The 17,124-nt window shown below is 40.5% G+C and overlaps 1 protein-coding gene across 1 annotated transcript in view; it reads left to right on the plus strand.

The window, feature by feature from the left end:
* pros1 (protein S) overlaps positions 1-16,841 on the plus strand; it is a 75,062-nt gene extending 58,221 nt beyond the window's left edge. Inside the window, exons 11-14 of the mRNA XM_034192676.1 lie at positions 337-505; positions 1,014-1,150; positions 1,247-1,475; positions 15,839-16,841. Coding sequence (XP_034048567.1) covers positions 337-505; positions 1,014-1,150; positions 1,247-1,475; positions 15,839-16,014 — 711 coding nt within the window. The 3' untranslated portion in view covers positions 16,015-16,841. The remainder of the gene's footprint in view (positions 1-336; positions 506-1,013; positions 1,151-1,246; positions 1,476-15,838) is intronic.
* Positions 16,842-17,124: the final 283 nt, after the last annotated feature.

Below are 17,124 nucleotides of genomic sequence, written 5' to 3' on the forward strand. Positions count from 1 at the left end.
ATCTGTTTTTGGCACAGTTTACGTGGGTAGGGAAGAATTTAGTAAAATTAGATTGTGTGGTATGGCTAGCTAATGTGATAGCTACCACCATTTGGATGTTTATTACTTCACCCAGGTCAATGCCAGTTCCCTTTTTGCTTGTCAGCCTGTAGTACCGACAAGAAAGGGATAGCATGTAATGGTGGAGGACACACAGGTCAAATAGTGAGGGAGCCAGGCGTGCACAAATGTAGCCATGTAGCCGTCCACCTTCTTGATTGTGCAGGGACTGAGAGCAAATCATGGGACACCAGACATTAAACTGCTGTGCATTGTGTCCATCCATTTGTGTGTCAGATTAACCCTCGACTGGATGGCTGCATCCGAGGATGGAATTTGATGAACCAGGGTGCGTCCGGGGTGAAGGAGGTTATCCAGGAGAGTCAGAGTAAACATTGCTTTGTGAATGTTGAACAGGGCTCATACTTCTCTGGGGCCGGACTGGCACACTTCAACATAGACTACAGTGAGTAAGTTAAGTTATATTACATTAATCCCCATGTAATAAATAAGCAAACCTAAATGTAGCGATTTACATGTGGCACATGTAAACTCATTGAAGAACCACATTAAAGAAAATTAAAAAGATTTAATTTGGACTGTTTTATTTATTTATTTATTTATGTATTTTTAAATTAGATTTCAATGAAATGTCATTTGAGGATAACACACCGGGTGAAGATGTACATGAACGAAAATCATTCTGATCCAACATCTTTAAGGGGACATAACTGGATTTTTGTTGTATTTAAAAAATAATATATTTCTCAATTGCACCCACAAATGTTGACCAGTTTGTCAATTCAGGTGTTTCTTCACAAGCGATTAACGATCACCAATATGTAATATATGCAAGCCACTCGTGTGGCGGCGCAGCAGGAGGTGGGGTGGGGTATCATTTTGTAAGATTGCTCACAGACCTCTTATTCCCTGATGTTTGTTTGTGTGTCTGTGCATTCCCCTGTGTTGAGAAGGTGATTCTGAGGGCTGGAAGGTGGACCTAAAGATGACTATACGTCCCTCCAGCAGCACAGGGGTTCTCTTGGCTCTTGTGCACAACAACACAGTTCCTCTTTCGGTCTCTGTGATAATGACAGGAGAACATGATGCTGTGAGTTTGTCACACTTGTGTTACAATTAAGCATATGTGCTTATGTGGTCTATATTTTTGCATAATACCACAACATTTTTACCCCTCTTCTTCCAGAACTTACAAGTGTTCTTGGATGGCATCTCCGTCGCAACACTGGAGTCCTTGATGTTGTGTTACCCCGAACGGCTCATGGTGCAGCTGATGGTGACTTCTTCAAATGTGAACATCTCAGCCCATTCTGCTACTGTTACGTACATACAGACTGATGCAATGCGGGAGGCACTGGATCGCCTCAACATCACCATGCAGAAGCCCATCAGCACCTATATTGGTGGGATACCAGGTTAGTTAAAGCAGCAAACTACAAATGTAACACTTTTGATTAAAATTTAGAGGGGCATATCTTCCACCTGGCTAAAGGATCTCTTAGCACAAGTATATTTTAGCTTCCACTTGACAGAGTTGTGCTTTGCACACCCATTGCCCATGTCCTTTAAATTGCAAGTAGAATTGCACTCATCTATGCGCATGTGGGAATTTTGGTCTAATATGTTGTTGTTGTCCTGTGCAGAGCTGATGTGTCAGAAGCAGAAAGTGATTGTGCCATAGGCAACCAATTTCAATTTCAATTTATTTTCATTTATATAGCGCCACATCGCAACAGATTTGCCTCAAGGCGCTTCACACAGGTAAGGTCTAACCTTACTAACCCCCAGAGCAACAGTGGTAAGGAAAAACTCTCTCTGAGGAAGAAACCTCAAGCAGACCAGACTCAAAGGGGTGACCCTCTGCTTGGGCCATGCTACAAACAAATTACAGAACAATTCACGGATGAATATACAAGAAATGCTGTTGGTGCACAGGACAGGTGGGTCGACCAATAACTTGGCCTAGCTGTGTATCTGGGGTCTTTCAGTGCTGCAGTACTCAGATGCACCTTACATACGTGCGTTCATAATGCACGTACACCCTGTTTGTATAAACAATGAAACTGTACTGAAAACAACCATTAACTTGAATAAAATGATATATTTGTGGAAAAATACAAACCTTTGCCTGTCTGTTGCACCTTTGGAAGCATTGTTGGCCACTGTCCATACAGATAGGCACAGATGTATTGTCAGAAAACCACTCACTTGAGTCTTTTTTCTGTGGCACTCTGGCGCTCTTACAGGGGATGATAGATAACTGATTGCTTTAGTTCACACAATGCCCAAAACATGGCCATGAATAATTTAGAGGACGAGTCCAACAACAACATGGTGGGATATTAGGGCATGCAAGAATGACTTTAACTAGTTGAACATGGGTCCAGTTCAGTGCCGGCAGTAATGCTTCCTGCTCATTTTTCGTCTGGAGGTGTATAAAGTCTTTGACGGAGGACAGGTTGGTGCCAGTACTTTTTTCTGTGGTACCGATAGTACATTGCAGGCTGTTCCTGTCTTGTTGAAATAAGTTAACGAAAGTGCAAAAAGTAAACACATAGACTATTTGTATCTGTATTTACTGCAAGCATCTGATTAAAATATAGTGAAGCAACAAGACAAGGTCTCAGACCCTTTGACAGTAATAAGGAGGATCGAGGCACTGTCAGAAGACGTGGATCGACAAGTCTTGAAGGACTTGTCGCTGTGATTATTTTTCACTTCAGTTCCATGAATCCCTGAATAAAATGAACACAACTCAGCTTGTTGCATTGTTTTTCCAGGAGTCCACAGCTAAGGAGGACTACCTCTGTCTTTTGCACTTGAAGGATAGAATGGGGGGATACTTATAATGAGTTTAAAAAGTATGTAGGGGAGGTGATGGTCTCGTGCTTAAAGTGTTCCTCGGTTCAAATCCCAGCCTGACCGGAAAATCACTAAGGGCCGTTGGGCAAGGTGCTTAATTCCCTAGTTGCTCCCATTGTGTAGTGAGTACCTTGTATGGCAGCACCCTCACATCGGGGTGAATGTGAGGCATTAGCAGACTTGGGGAGTAACGGAATACATGTAACGGCGTTACGTAATTAGGATACAAAAAAAAGGTATCTGTATTCCGCTACAGTTACAGAAAAAAAGACGTATTCAGATTACAGGTATATTTAAAAATGGGGATTAGTTCGCAGGATTACAATTTTAAGGCATTTTATAATATCTGTATATAATGTATTTTTTTTCTTTGAAACGAAAACGTCCCTTCATGGACAGCGACATGACGTCTCCTAACCAGCAAAATATTGATGAAGTACACGGATATTAATGCATTTTCAATGGAGATTCGCGACTGAACACACTCAGAAAAATGCTCGCAAAATGCGTATTAAAATGCCATTTTGACCTGGATATCGAGCCAGTAAAATTTCCTGACATTAAATTATGTCAGGAAAGTATTAAACTCTGACACACACACATTCCCAAATATTAGTGTTGAAAGTTACACGGATCTGCGCTGTTCAAGCTGCTGAGCTGAGGCGTCCTGCTGCAGCTGCTCTGTTCAACGCAGTGCGGCTCCTAAAACCATTACCAATACATTTATATATGTATATATATATATATATATATATATATATATATATACTCAACAAAAATATAAACGCAACACTTTTGGTTTTGCTCCCATTTTGTATGAGATGAACTCAAAGATCTAAAACTTCTTCCACATACACAATATCACCATTTCCCTCAAATATTATTCACAAACCAGTCTAAATCTGTGATAGTGAGCACTTCTTCTTTGCTGAGATAATCCATCCCACCTCACAGGTGTGCCATACCAAGATGCTGATTAGACACCATGATTAGTGCACAGGTGTGCCTTAGACTGCCCACAATAAAAGGCCACTCTGAAAGGTGCAGTTTTGTTTTGTTTTTTTTTGGGGGGGGGGGATACCAGTCAGTATCTGGTGTGACCACCATTTGCCTCATGCAGTGCAACACATCTCCTTTGCATAGAGTTGATCAGGTTGTCAGTTGTGGCCTATGGAATGTTGGTCCACTCCTCTTCAATGGCTGTGTGAAGTTGCTGGATATTGGCAGGAACTGGTACACGCTGTCGTATACGCCGGTCCAGAGCATCCCAAACATGCTCAATGGGTGACATGTCCGGTGAGTATGCCGGCCATGCAAGAACTGGGACATTTTCAGCTTCCAAGAATTGTGTACAGATCCTTGCAACATGGGGCCGTGCTTTATCCTGCTGCAACATGAGGTGATGTTCTTGGATGTATGGCACAACAATGGGCCTCAGGATCTCGTCACGGTATCTCTGTGCATTCAAAATGCCATCAATAAAATGCACCTGTGTTCTTCGTCTATAACAGACGCCTGCCCATACCATAACCCCACCACCACCATGGGCCACTCGATCCGCAACATTGACATCAGAAAACCGCTCACCCACACGACGCCACACACGCTGTCTACCATCTGCCCTGAACAGTGTGAAGAGAACACCTCTCCAACGTGCCAAACGCCAGCGAATGTGAGCATTTGCCCACTCAAGTCGATTACGACGACGAACTGGAGTCAGGTCGAGACCCCGATGAGGGCGACGAGCATGCAGATGAGCTTCCCTGAGACGGTTTCTGACAGTTTGTGCAGAAATTCTTTGGTTATGCAAACCGATTGTTTCAGCAACTGTCCGAGTGGCTGGTCTCAGACGATCTTGGAGGTGAACATACTGGATGTGGAGGTCCTGGGCTGGTGTGGTTACACGTGGTCTGCGGTTGTGAGGCTGGTTGGATGTACTGCCAAATTCTCTGAAACGCCTTTGGAGATGGCTTATGGTAGAGAAATGAACATTCAATACACGAGCAACAGCTCTGGTTGACATTCCTGCTGTCAGCATGCCAATTGCACACTCCCTCAAATCTTGCGACATCTGTGGCATTGTGCTGTGTGATAAAACTGCACCTTTCAGAGTGGCCATTTATTGTGGGCAGTCTAGGACACACCTGTGCACTAATCATGGTGTCTAATCAGCATCTTGATATGGCACACCTGTGAGGTGGGATGGATTATCTCAGCAAAGGAGAAGTGCTCACTGTCACAGATTTAGACTGGTTTGTGAACAATATTTGAGGGAAATGGTGATATTGTGTATGTGGAAAAAGTTTTAGATCTTTGAGTTCATCTCATATAAAATGGGAGCAAAACCAAAAGTGTTGCGTTTATATTTTGTTGAGTGTATTATGGTACTTGGATTACATTACTGACTACATTTTTCAACAGGTAACTAGTAACTGTATCGGAATACATTTTTAAAGTAACCCTCCCAACCCTGGGCATTAGTGTGTAAAGCACTTTGAGTGTCTGATGCAGACAGAAAAGCTCTATATAAATGCAGTCCATTTATTTACCATATGTAAAAATGACATTCCCATTCAATAAAAACAACCCCCTTCATAAACTGGTGGCAGTTATGACTGATGGGGCACACATTGGGTTCATAACACTATGTCGTAATGATTTTGATATTCTGAATTTTGTGAAGTATCACTGAGACTTATCAGCAAGTAGGGAAGGTTTCAGTTTAATTTATTTCAATTTAATTTCAATTTATTTTCATGTATATAGCGGCAAATCAAAACAAAGTTGCCTCAAGGCCCTTCACACAAGTAAAGTCTAACCTTACCAACCCCCAGAACCAGCACACAGGTGACAGTGGTAAGGAAAAACTCCCTCTGATGATTTGAGGAAGAAACCTCAAGCAGACCAGACTCAAAGGAGTAATTCTATGCTTGGGCCATGCTGCTGACACAGTTGACAAAAATGAATGTACAGGAAATTTTGGGTGTCCATGCCGGTGCACAGGACAGGAGGCTTGCAGAAAAACACACCACCCTTCTGGATAGAGCCGCACCTCAAACAGAGAGAAAAAAACAGAATCAGGCATCAGAAAAACAACTAATACAGTAAGGGTAAGGTGCTGGATGTTCCTCATGTTCTGACAATGGTGCTCAAACTGATTACTGAAACTTGATTTGAGCAAAAGCAATGCAGCATCGCTTATTCACAGCTTTATTGGATGAGGTTGATGCTGCTTGGAGACCTGCTCTTCCATTCTGATGTCCGATGGTTGAGTCACAGTAAAGTGCTCCAGAGATTTGTCAACTTGCTACCTGATATAAAGATTTTTTTTTCTGTCCAGAAGAAACAAGGAACATGAGGAACTGGCACATGATGCATGGTTACTGAACCTGGTCTTTTTGACAAATGTAAGTGCAAAATTGACAACAAGCTCCAGGGAAAAGACCTGTTGCACATGATAACGGCAGTGAATGTGTTCAAGGGCAAGCTCGGCGTGTGGACCAAGATATCGCTGCACTGATCTCAGACTCATTCCTAATTGTCAAATACACCTTGCAGTGCACACACTGCCTGTTGGTATAGAACAGGTCACAGCCAAATTCCAGCAGGTATTTTCATTAGCAAGTGGAACTGACATGGGGATGATTGATTTTCAAAATGACTTACAACTAAAAGCCAGATCAAGCAACATTGACTTTTGGGGAGACTTGTCAGCAGAGAAACGTTTCCTCTACTCACTGTATGTGCAGTAAGGCCCAATCCCAGTACTCCGCCATTGTCCTACCACTTTACCTTTTCCCTTCATTTTGCACAAAGTGCGAAGTGGTTGGGTGGGTGAAGGGACAGTATTGAGATTGGACCTAAGAGTGAATGCCAACTCTGGAACCACTTCCCTTTGTGAAATGGCTTGTTTTTTCCACAAATGAAACTAATTAAATTGAAGTGGAGAAGCCACCTTACAGACAGACACCTCACAGACTGCCTCATACGTGCTGTCTCTAGCTACAACCCCTGGCAAAAATTATGGAATCACCGGCCTCGGAGGATGTTCATTCAGTTGTTTAATTTTGTAGAAAAAAAGCAGATCACAGACATGACACAAAACTAAAGTCATTTCAAATGGCAACTTTCTGGCTTTAGGAAACACTATAAGAAATCAGGAAAAAAATTGTGGCAGTCAGTAATGGTTACTTTTTTAGACCAAGCAGAGGGAAAAAAATATGGAATCACTCAATTCTGAGGAAAAAATTATGGAATCATGAAAAACAAAAGAACACTCCAACACATCACTAGTATTTTGTTGCACCACCTCTGGCTTTTATAACAGCTTGCGGTCTCCGAGGCATGGACTTAATGAGTGACAAACAGTACTCTTCATCAATCTGGCTCCAACTTTCTCTGATTGCTGTTGCCAGATCAGCTTTGCAGGTTGGAGCCTTGTCATGGACCATTTTCTTCAACTTCCACCAAAGATTTTCAATTGGATTAAGATCCGGATTGTTTGCAGGCCATGACATTGACCCTGTGTGTCTTTTTGCAAGGAATGTTTTCACAGTTTTTGCTCTGTGGCAAGATGCATTATCATCTTGAAAAATGATTTCATCATCCCCAAATGTCCTTTCAATTGATGGGATAAGAAAAGTGTCCAAAATATCAACGTAAACTTGTGCATTTATTGATGATGTAATGACAGCCATCTCCCCAGTGCCTTTACCTGACATGCAGCCCCATATCATCAATAACTGTGGAAATTTACATGTTCTCTTCAGGCAGTCATCTTTATAAATGTCATTGGAACGGCACCAAACAAAAGTTCCAGCATCATCACCTTGCCCAATGCAGATTCGAGATTCATCACTGAATATGACTTCCATCCAGTCATCCACAGTCCACGATTGCTTTTCCTTAGCCCATTGTAACCTTGTTTTTTTCTGTTTAGGTGTTAATGATGGCTTTCGTTTAGCTTTTCTGTGTGTAAATCCCATTTCCTTTAGGCAGTTTCTTACAGTTTGGTCACAGACGTTGACTCCAGTTTCCTCCCATTCGTTCCTCATTTGTTTTGTTGTGCATTTTCGATTTTTGGGACATATTGCTTTAAGTTTTCTGTCTTGACGCTTTGATGTCTTCCTTGGTCTACCAGTATGTTTGCCTTTAACAACCTTCCCATGTTGTTTGAATTTGGTCCAGAGTTTAGACACAGCTGACTGTGAACAACCAACATCTTTTGCAACATTGCGTGATGATTTACCCTCTTTTAAGAGTTTGATAATCCTCTCCTTTGTTTCAATTGACATCTCTGATGTTGGAGCCATGATTCATGTCAGTCCACTTGGTGCAACCGCTCTCCAAGGTGTGATCACTCCTTTTTAGATGCAGACTAACGAGCAGATCTGATTTGATGCAGGTGTTAGTTTTGGGGATGAAAATTTACAGGGTGATTCCATAATTTATTCCTCAGAATTGAGTGAGTCCATATTTTTTTCCCTCTGCTTGGTCTAAAAAGTTAACCGTTACTGACTGCCACAATTTTTTTCTTGATTTCTTATAGTGTTTCTTAAAGCCAGAAAGTTGCCATTTGAAATGACTTTAGTTTTGTGTCATGTCTGTGATCTGCTTTTTTTCGACAAAATTAAACAACCGAATGAACATCCTCTGAGGCCGGTGATTCCATAATTATTGCCAGGGGTTGTATAAGCCACAAAGCTATGGACATTATTCAGTCAACCATCACACTGGAGAATACAGGAGGAATACAGCTGCAACAGTCTTGCCTTCTGATGGTATTGTTCATAGCGATGCTGCATAAGATGGGACATACAACTGCAACTGGCTTTGCATTGACTGAGAATTTCCTTTTGCAGACATGCACTTACTACTTTCTCAAATGACATTTCAGTGGGTAACAATAACAGTTTTAAATGATAATTTATGTTTTGCCCATGGCAACTGTGATATTTTTGTTTGTTGTCAACTATCTGTACCATAATTCTCTAACACTAGCATCACATTATGTGACACCATCAAATTACGTGACACCATCACGTTATGTGATGCTACTGAGTTTTCATGCTAGCATTAGCCTGTTAGCATCATAATAAAATAGATTTTATTTATCAACTCATATTTCATGAATAATATGCATATGTCACTATCACGCAAAACAGAGTTCTTTACTCCCCCCCCCTGTTTCACCCAACTGGACAGACCAAAGCCCTCAGGGCACCCCTCTCTTGGCACACTGGAACCAAGACACAGGTTTGGAGTCACATTTTGTGAAAAAGACCTATGAGTCAATACGTACTCATCCGCCAAAACAGCAGCATCTGAAACATTTGCAGCCTTTTGCTCATTAATATAAGTTGCGATCCTCTCTGGTACACAGTTCTTGAACTCTTCCATCAAAATCAGATCTCGCAATTGATCAAAGTTTTTAACATTTTGCGCAGTGCACCAACGGTCAAACAATGCAGTTTTATCACATCCAAACTCCACATAATTTTGATGATCAAGTTTTTTGTAACGCCGAAATTTCTGACTATATGCCTCTGGCACAAGCTCATATGCTCTCTCCACAGCGCTTTTCACTTTGTCATAGACCAAACTATCTTCAAGTGACAACGAAGCATACACTTCCTGAGCTTTACCTGTAAGCACACATTGCAACAGCAACGGCCAAACCTCCCTCGGCCACTTTAACATCGACGCCACGCGTTCAAACAAAACAAAATATTTATCCATGTCCCTCTCGGTAAACAGTGGAATAAATCGAATACACTTGTTAACATCAAAGTCTGCTTCACCAGGATTAATAGTCCGCACGCCAGACACACGCGCTGCCTCGTGTCTCTGCGCCTCTTCCATATTCAATCTACGTTGTTCTAACTGAATTTCTTGCTCTCGCAGATTCATCTCCAAATGTCTCATTTTCAACTGCAGCTCTAATTTGCGCAAATCAGCGTCAGCTGTCCCAGCTGCCACCTGAGTCACCACTGATGCAGCAGGAAAAAACACGCCCTTTGCGACCAACGCGTCATCAATTTGTTGTTTAATAACTTTTTCTTCATCCCGTTTTCCAACTGGAATGTCAAAATGAGCCGCAATTGCCAGCAGATTTTCTTTGACGAAAACATTAAGCTTTCCCCTTGTGGGATTAGCCACAAAACTCTCCACCTTCACGTCCATGACTAGCCAAAATTACACACACACCCCGCGCCACGTAATCATACACAAACCAATTCAATACACTGAAAATTGAACTGCCAACATGTGCACAGCACGACGCCCAATGCAACCGTGTCCCCTCTATTCTATACCTGCTTAACAAAACTCCACCTAATTAACTTACCTAACTCTTTACGTGGATTGGTGGCGGGATGATTAAGCACACAACCAGCAAGAAAACATTTCTCCTGGGCTGCTCTCGAGAACACTGTAACACAGTGAATGTCAACCGCACCCCTACGACACTATAAACAAACAAACAGGCCACGCCTGAAGCAGCGAAGCCTCTTACCTTACCAGGAGACAGCCACAAAACGGGGCCCAACACCCGTGCACAAGCCGCAACACTTCACACACTTATATTTCCTCGGTTGTGTCCACCAAAACACACCACGCCATCCAAAAAAAAAAAAAACCAAACACACTCCTGTGCATCCTCACTACAGCCTACTGGGAGCATCCACGCCCCACACCGGCGTACCTGCTCCTCTCAACAGTAGATCACGAGCACCAGCTGCAAAAAAACAAAATGCACAAAACCCCCAAACTTTACCGTGTGTCACCACACGAGTCTAGGGAAAGCAAGACAACAAAACTTTTTAAACAAACCCCCTTTGTTACCGGACGAGCCCCCATTTGTTACGGCCTGGCTCAAAAGCTGCAACAAAACATGAGCCACACACGGGAGCAGATAGGCTTTTAAAACCTATAACAAATATTTATTACTAAAACTATAAAAAGAAAAGGAAGGCATAGCGAGATGAACCAGCCAGAAGACCAAACCAGGACCAAAATGCTCACGGCCGCTCTCCAAGCCGCCATGCGGGGGAGGAAGAAGCAGAGCGCCCAGAGAAGACAAAAGCCCCCCCCTTTATAGCGCAATGCAGAAGAGAACACCAGCACCTCCTGGTGGCCAGGACCTCAGAACACACAACACACATGTTTAGACAATGACTCAACAAACACATTAGGACGGCTGCAAGGGGACCGTCACAACCCGAATTAAAGGAGAAATGCTGCTTTTAACAACTTGGACCTCATTTCAGGCATAAAATACGGTCCTTTACTCACCAATACAAGTTTGGTGTGATTAGAAGTCCATAGTTCAAATGACATGTTCAGTTCAAATCTGAAGCAAACATTTTTCTTCTTCTACTAAGGTGGATTACAACTTTTTGTGGTACACAGCACCAACTACTGGACAGGAGGAACCTAGCAGTCAGTGTGACTGATTTGAAAATGCAGCTCTTTCAACCAGACGTGTGGTGCCGTGACATGTCAATTATCTGTGTCAATCAGATTTCATGAGAGTCCAGTGAAACCCCGGCCTCCACTCTAGCTCCACCCATGCCAGGAAGTGTTCAACATTTCCTGTTTCACTTATGGAAATAGAGACCTGGAATGGACGTGCACGCCTCAATCTATTAGTGTCGCTCAGGACAGGAAGGTGCCATTACTAAGGGTGGAGATGTGCAGATCATCAATAATAAACTGACCGCTTTTTTTGCACTAGCGTCGCTATTTCTTAACGGATTTTAATAAATGTAGGCTTGTTTTAAAGCCCTTTGAAAGCTCTTTCCAATGAAACTATGCATGTGTGAGTGAAAAAAACTTTTATGTAAAATGCAGAAATTTGGGGAAATTATGACAAACTGTGCTGCTTTTCTCGCTATTTGTTAACAGATTTTAATACAAGTAGTCTTGTTTTAAAGCCCTTTAATTGCTCTTTCTAATGAACCCATACATGCCTGGGTAGAAAAAAAATGTTTTATGTAAAGTGTGGAAATTTGGGGAATTTACTGTGTTTTTTTTTTCTGTCATCATAATTCTCAATGGATTTTTATAAATGAAGCCTTGTAAGTTGTATTCAAGCTGTTTAAAAGCTCAGATAAAAAAAGTCCTTATGTATTAAAATGTAAATGGTAAATGGACTGCATTTATATAGCGCTTTTCCATCTGAATCAGACGCTCAAAGCGCTTTACAATAATGCCTCACATTCACCCCGATGTCAGGGTGCTGCCATACAAGGCGCTCACTGCACACCGGGAGCAATAGGGGATTAAAGGCCTTGCCCAAGGGCCTTTAGTGATTTTCCAGTCAGGTGGGGATTTGAACCCATGATCTTCTGGACTCAAGCCCAACACTTTAGCCACCAGACCATCACCTCCCCCTAAATCTGAAGTATGCCTTGCCATTGTGGTCATTTACCTTGCTGCTTTTTCCACTGTAATATTACTGCTAGTCTTTTAATGACAACAACATATATATATGATTTTTACTAGCATTTTATTACAAGTAGAAATAAAGCCATTCACCATCCCTGGTTCTCAAGACCAGGCACCTAAGTGGCTTTACTCTACTCTTTTCTACTCTCCTATTTTACTCTTCATTTTTATATATACCTTTATATACCAGCATAGTTCCACCTTAGAATTGGAATGCAATATATAAGATATACCTTACTGAATTTTCATATCATATTAAACCACAACTACAAGTATATATATATATATATATATATATATATATATATTATATATATATAATATATGTGTATGTACATATATATATATATTATATATATATATTATATATATATAATATATGTGTATGTACATATATATATATATTATATATATATATTATATATATATAATATATGTGTATGTACATATATATATATATTATATATATATATTATATATATATAATATATGTGTATGTACATATTATATATATATAATATATGTGTATGTACATATATATATATATATATATATATATATATATATATATATATGTGTGTGTGTGTGTATGTATATATATATACATATACATATATATATACATACGAGGGTAGGCTGAAAAGTTCTAAGGCTCACTATGATAGTTAATGCATTAACTGTATCATAGTGAGCCTTAGAACTTTTCAGCCTACCTTCGTGTATATATATATATATATATATATATATATATATATATATATATATATATATATATTTTACATTTTTGTTTGTTTTGTTTGTATGCATGTGAACGCAGCTTAATGAAAAGAACTTATGGCGTTGAGTTATAGTCTCAGTGTATCGATATTAAATTGCGACATAACGACTTTAAAATAGACATTTGTTTTACATAATTACATTAAGGCTATTGTACAGTTCATTTTAGTATTCGAGAATTTGTTTTTGTAGTTTGTGCAGTTGATGGTGAAGCACTGGCTGCCTTTTTCCCCCTCATTTTGCTTCTGTTTAACAGGCTCAAGGCGCTCTATCCACCCTTAGTAATGGCCGCCGTGCGGCACGCCGCTAATCACGTGACGTCCATTCCAGGTCTCTATTTCCATGGTTTCACTGTGACTGAGAATTTAGCACTTCCTGTTTGAGTGTGAGCTTGCCACTGAGTTCCCACGAGATTCCATCTGTCAATCCAGGAAGTGTTTGACATGTGAACGTTTCCTGTTTTACTGTGGATTTGAATCTTGGCACTTCCTGTTTAGGACGCCCTGTACCATGAGTGAGCCTCGCGCGACGCTTTGCTCATATTATAACTAAAGAAAATCTGATAAAATACTTAGCTGTCATTATTTTGGAGTTTATAGTAAGTTCCTTCGGCTGCTCCCTTGTTTTCACTCTGTGTTGCCACAGCAAATCCAAGGTGGATCTGTATGTTGATTTGGCAAAAGTTGTACACCAAATGCCCTTCCTGACAACTCCACATTACATGGAGAAATGTGGCAGGAGTGGGGTTTGAACCAGGAACCTTCTGCACTGAAACCAAGCGCACTAACCACTTGGGGTGGCCAAGTGGTTAGTGGCCATGTGAGAGTTTATACACATCTTTAATTTCATAAATTTACTTAAATATATATTTTAAATGTTTTGATTTTGATGAACTTCAGCTAGATAAGAGTTGATTTATTCATGGGGATTGTGCCAGTAAGTAAGTCTCTTCGGCTTCTCCCTTGTTTCACTCAGGGTCACCACAGTAGATCCATCTGTTGATTTGGTACAAGTTATACAACAGATGCCCTTCCTGACGCAAATCTATATTATATATGGAGAGCGGACAGTTGTGGCCTTGAGCTGCATAGCATACTAACCACTTGGCCACCACCCCTGCTCCATGGGGATTGTGCTAGTGGAATTTCATTCCACCACAAAACATAAAGGCACGTGGTCTATTTCTCATATGAGAAAATTATTTTGTATATGGGGACTGATCTAGAATACAAAATGCTGTATTTCCATGTCTGTGCGCCCTGGGCATTCCACACGAAATTCTGCTTGAAATGGGGGTGGCTATTTGCACAAACTCAGCCAAATATTATGTTTGTTGGACCGCCCATTTCAATAAAATGTCTGATTTCCTCACAAATAAAGAATGAATCACGGATCTGTGTCAGTACTTTACTGAAACATTTTGCACGGCGTTTAATATAAAGGAGAAAACTGGCTCTTATGGAAACATCAAAAATATCCACGCAATACTGCCACTAAGTACTCTGTTTTTGCTGTTTGTGATTCCCCCTTGTTCAGATAAAAATCCATACTTTTTCCATCAGCCTCTCACTGAAAACAATGGAACATCCAGTCTGTTGCTGACGTCAACACATGAAGTCAGTTTTCTCCTTGTTCGGTCCAGAAATGCTACATGTCCTCTCTGTGTCCCACTCTGTCACACTCAAAACGGCAGCAGGAACTCTCCATCTGAACTCTCCTCAAAGATCTGAGCACGCACAAAACTTTGACAATCTTTGAGGACATCAGTTGACATGCAACTCATTTTGCTGAATGGAAAAAGAACTTTTGTTGTAGAAAAATGAACACAAAATGAGATTCACTCCTTCACTGTGTGACTTGTACAAAGAACACTTCCTGTTTCTTGCACGAGTCTTTCACAGTAAGAGCACAGGACAAACGGATGAACTTTAATCAACTTTCTTCAAAAGAAGAAGTGGGCTGATGCTCAGATGCGTGAATATAGTAATTTCCTCATACAAGAAATAAACAACATGCTTTTATGTTTTGTGGTGGAATGAAATTAAATTAAGTCAGAATTGAAGCCAGACATAAATTCCTAAAAAAGGTAGCAGTGACTTTTTCAATATATTACTTACAGTTAGGTTATTTTTCCTGCATCAATTTGAAAGTTTAAAAGAAACATTTCATGTAATTCAACTACATTTGGCTTTAATGAAAGGCTTTAAGTTAAAAAGACACCCTGGGCTGCCTTTTTTCTCTCAGCATCTCAATCAGTAGGTCTGGCCTTTCATCAGTAAAAAGGGTGGTGACCAAGTGCTCTACACTTAGGTTAGGTGACCAAAAGCAACAGGAAGTTGTTCTCCACAGTCTCCCTGATTTCCAGCATGCATGATTTTGATTGGACTCTAGTTGTAGCTATAGTCTGCCTGTCTCGTGATACATAGCAGCTTCAAGAATCCTGTTAATTAACCAAAGTATAAAGTTGTAATTTTCCAACCTTGGCTTCCTTCATTGCTTTTTTTTCCATCAGTGGGATCTTGGGTTTGCACCTTGAGCATTGAAGAAGTCAATGCCAGACAGTCGCCTTTGCAATGGAGGTTTTGAATGTTGTACACTCAGATTCCATGTTTCCCAGGCTCCTCTGTGGAAATGTCCCTGTTGTTTATGTCACTCCAACTTACTTCTCTCTCTCTCTGTTTCTCTGTCTTAGATGAGGTTCCATTACTTGTCACCCCTGTGACAGCATATTACCACGGCTGCATGGATGTCACAATCAATGGTCATCAGCTAAACTTTGATGATGCGCTCAACAAACACAACAGTATTAAGTCTCATTCCTGTCCGCCTGTCTCCGCCCCCGATACGCACGACCAGCAGCGGAAGTGACCAGAACAGGAGGCAGCATTTACAAGTGGCCTCTTCTTGGAGATTTAAAAACAGTGATGTGAATGAAAGGAGATGAGAAACTATGACAAGAAGATGGTGGTAGATGGCAGCCATTTTTGTTGACTTTTTCTGGTGACTTTTTTTAAAACTTCATTTGAGAGTTTGCTTCTTTTTTCCATATTGCCTCACTGCTTCCATCATGGAAGTGTAGTTTTATTCTTTTTTTTTTGATGAATAACTAAAATAGACCTTTGTTGCTGCACTTTGTTACAATGAAACAAAGCATTTGGTTTTCAAGAACAGGTGCAGTGTTCTGCGGCACACATTATTATGTGTTAAGAAATTGCATTATTTGTATAGAAAAACAAATGACAGACCCTTGTCCTATTTTATTTTATTTTATTTTTATTTTTTGTCCACTTGAGTCATGGGTAATCTTTAACGCTTTCATTCCAGCCTTGTGAGACACGTGATTAGAAATAAGTTGAAGTAGTTGTTAAAATTAGAGCAAAGAAAGTAATGCTACATGTTTGGGTTTTTTATTTTTCTTTTTTGATTGTTTTTGTTTATAGGATTGGGATGACTTGTCAAAATGGCCCAGTACAACTAGCTCATACACCTAATGTATGTAGACATTGGTCATGGGTACATATGGATTAAACCAGGTCTCTTTCCCTGCCACAAGTGATGACTTTTGTTTAGAGGTTTTTGCAGGATTAATTGGAAACATTTCACTGTAAGTCAAAATTGGTGGCCAAATTTTAATTTTCTGTTAAGTTTTGTGCAAAAAGTAGCAACTTCGTGACCTTGTGAATTTGACATTTGACCCAGAAAGTATAGCCACTGAAGCATTGTTTTGTACATAACAAATTCTTCCTCTGAGGACCACTGGACCAGTGCTTATAATCAGCAGTTGTGACATGAAGCGGGCGATAGTCTATGACTACCCCTGTACAGGACACTGGTACATTACAGGTTACTTACCTTGTCAAGGCTAACAATTTAAAGATGGGTAGACTTGGATGATGCACATGAAGTATCTTGCATAAAATGCATTTTTTTATTTACCTAGTGAATGTATTGTTTGTACCTGAAGGTATGTAAGAAGCA

This window comes from Thalassophryne amazonica, chromosome 2, assembly GCF_902500255.1.
Source record: "Thalassophryne amazonica chromosome 2, fThaAma1.1, whole genome shotgun sequence".
In the NCBI taxonomy this organism is placed as follows: domain Eukaryota; kingdom Metazoa; phylum Chordata; class Actinopteri; order Batrachoidiformes; family Batrachoididae; genus Thalassophryne; species Thalassophryne amazonica.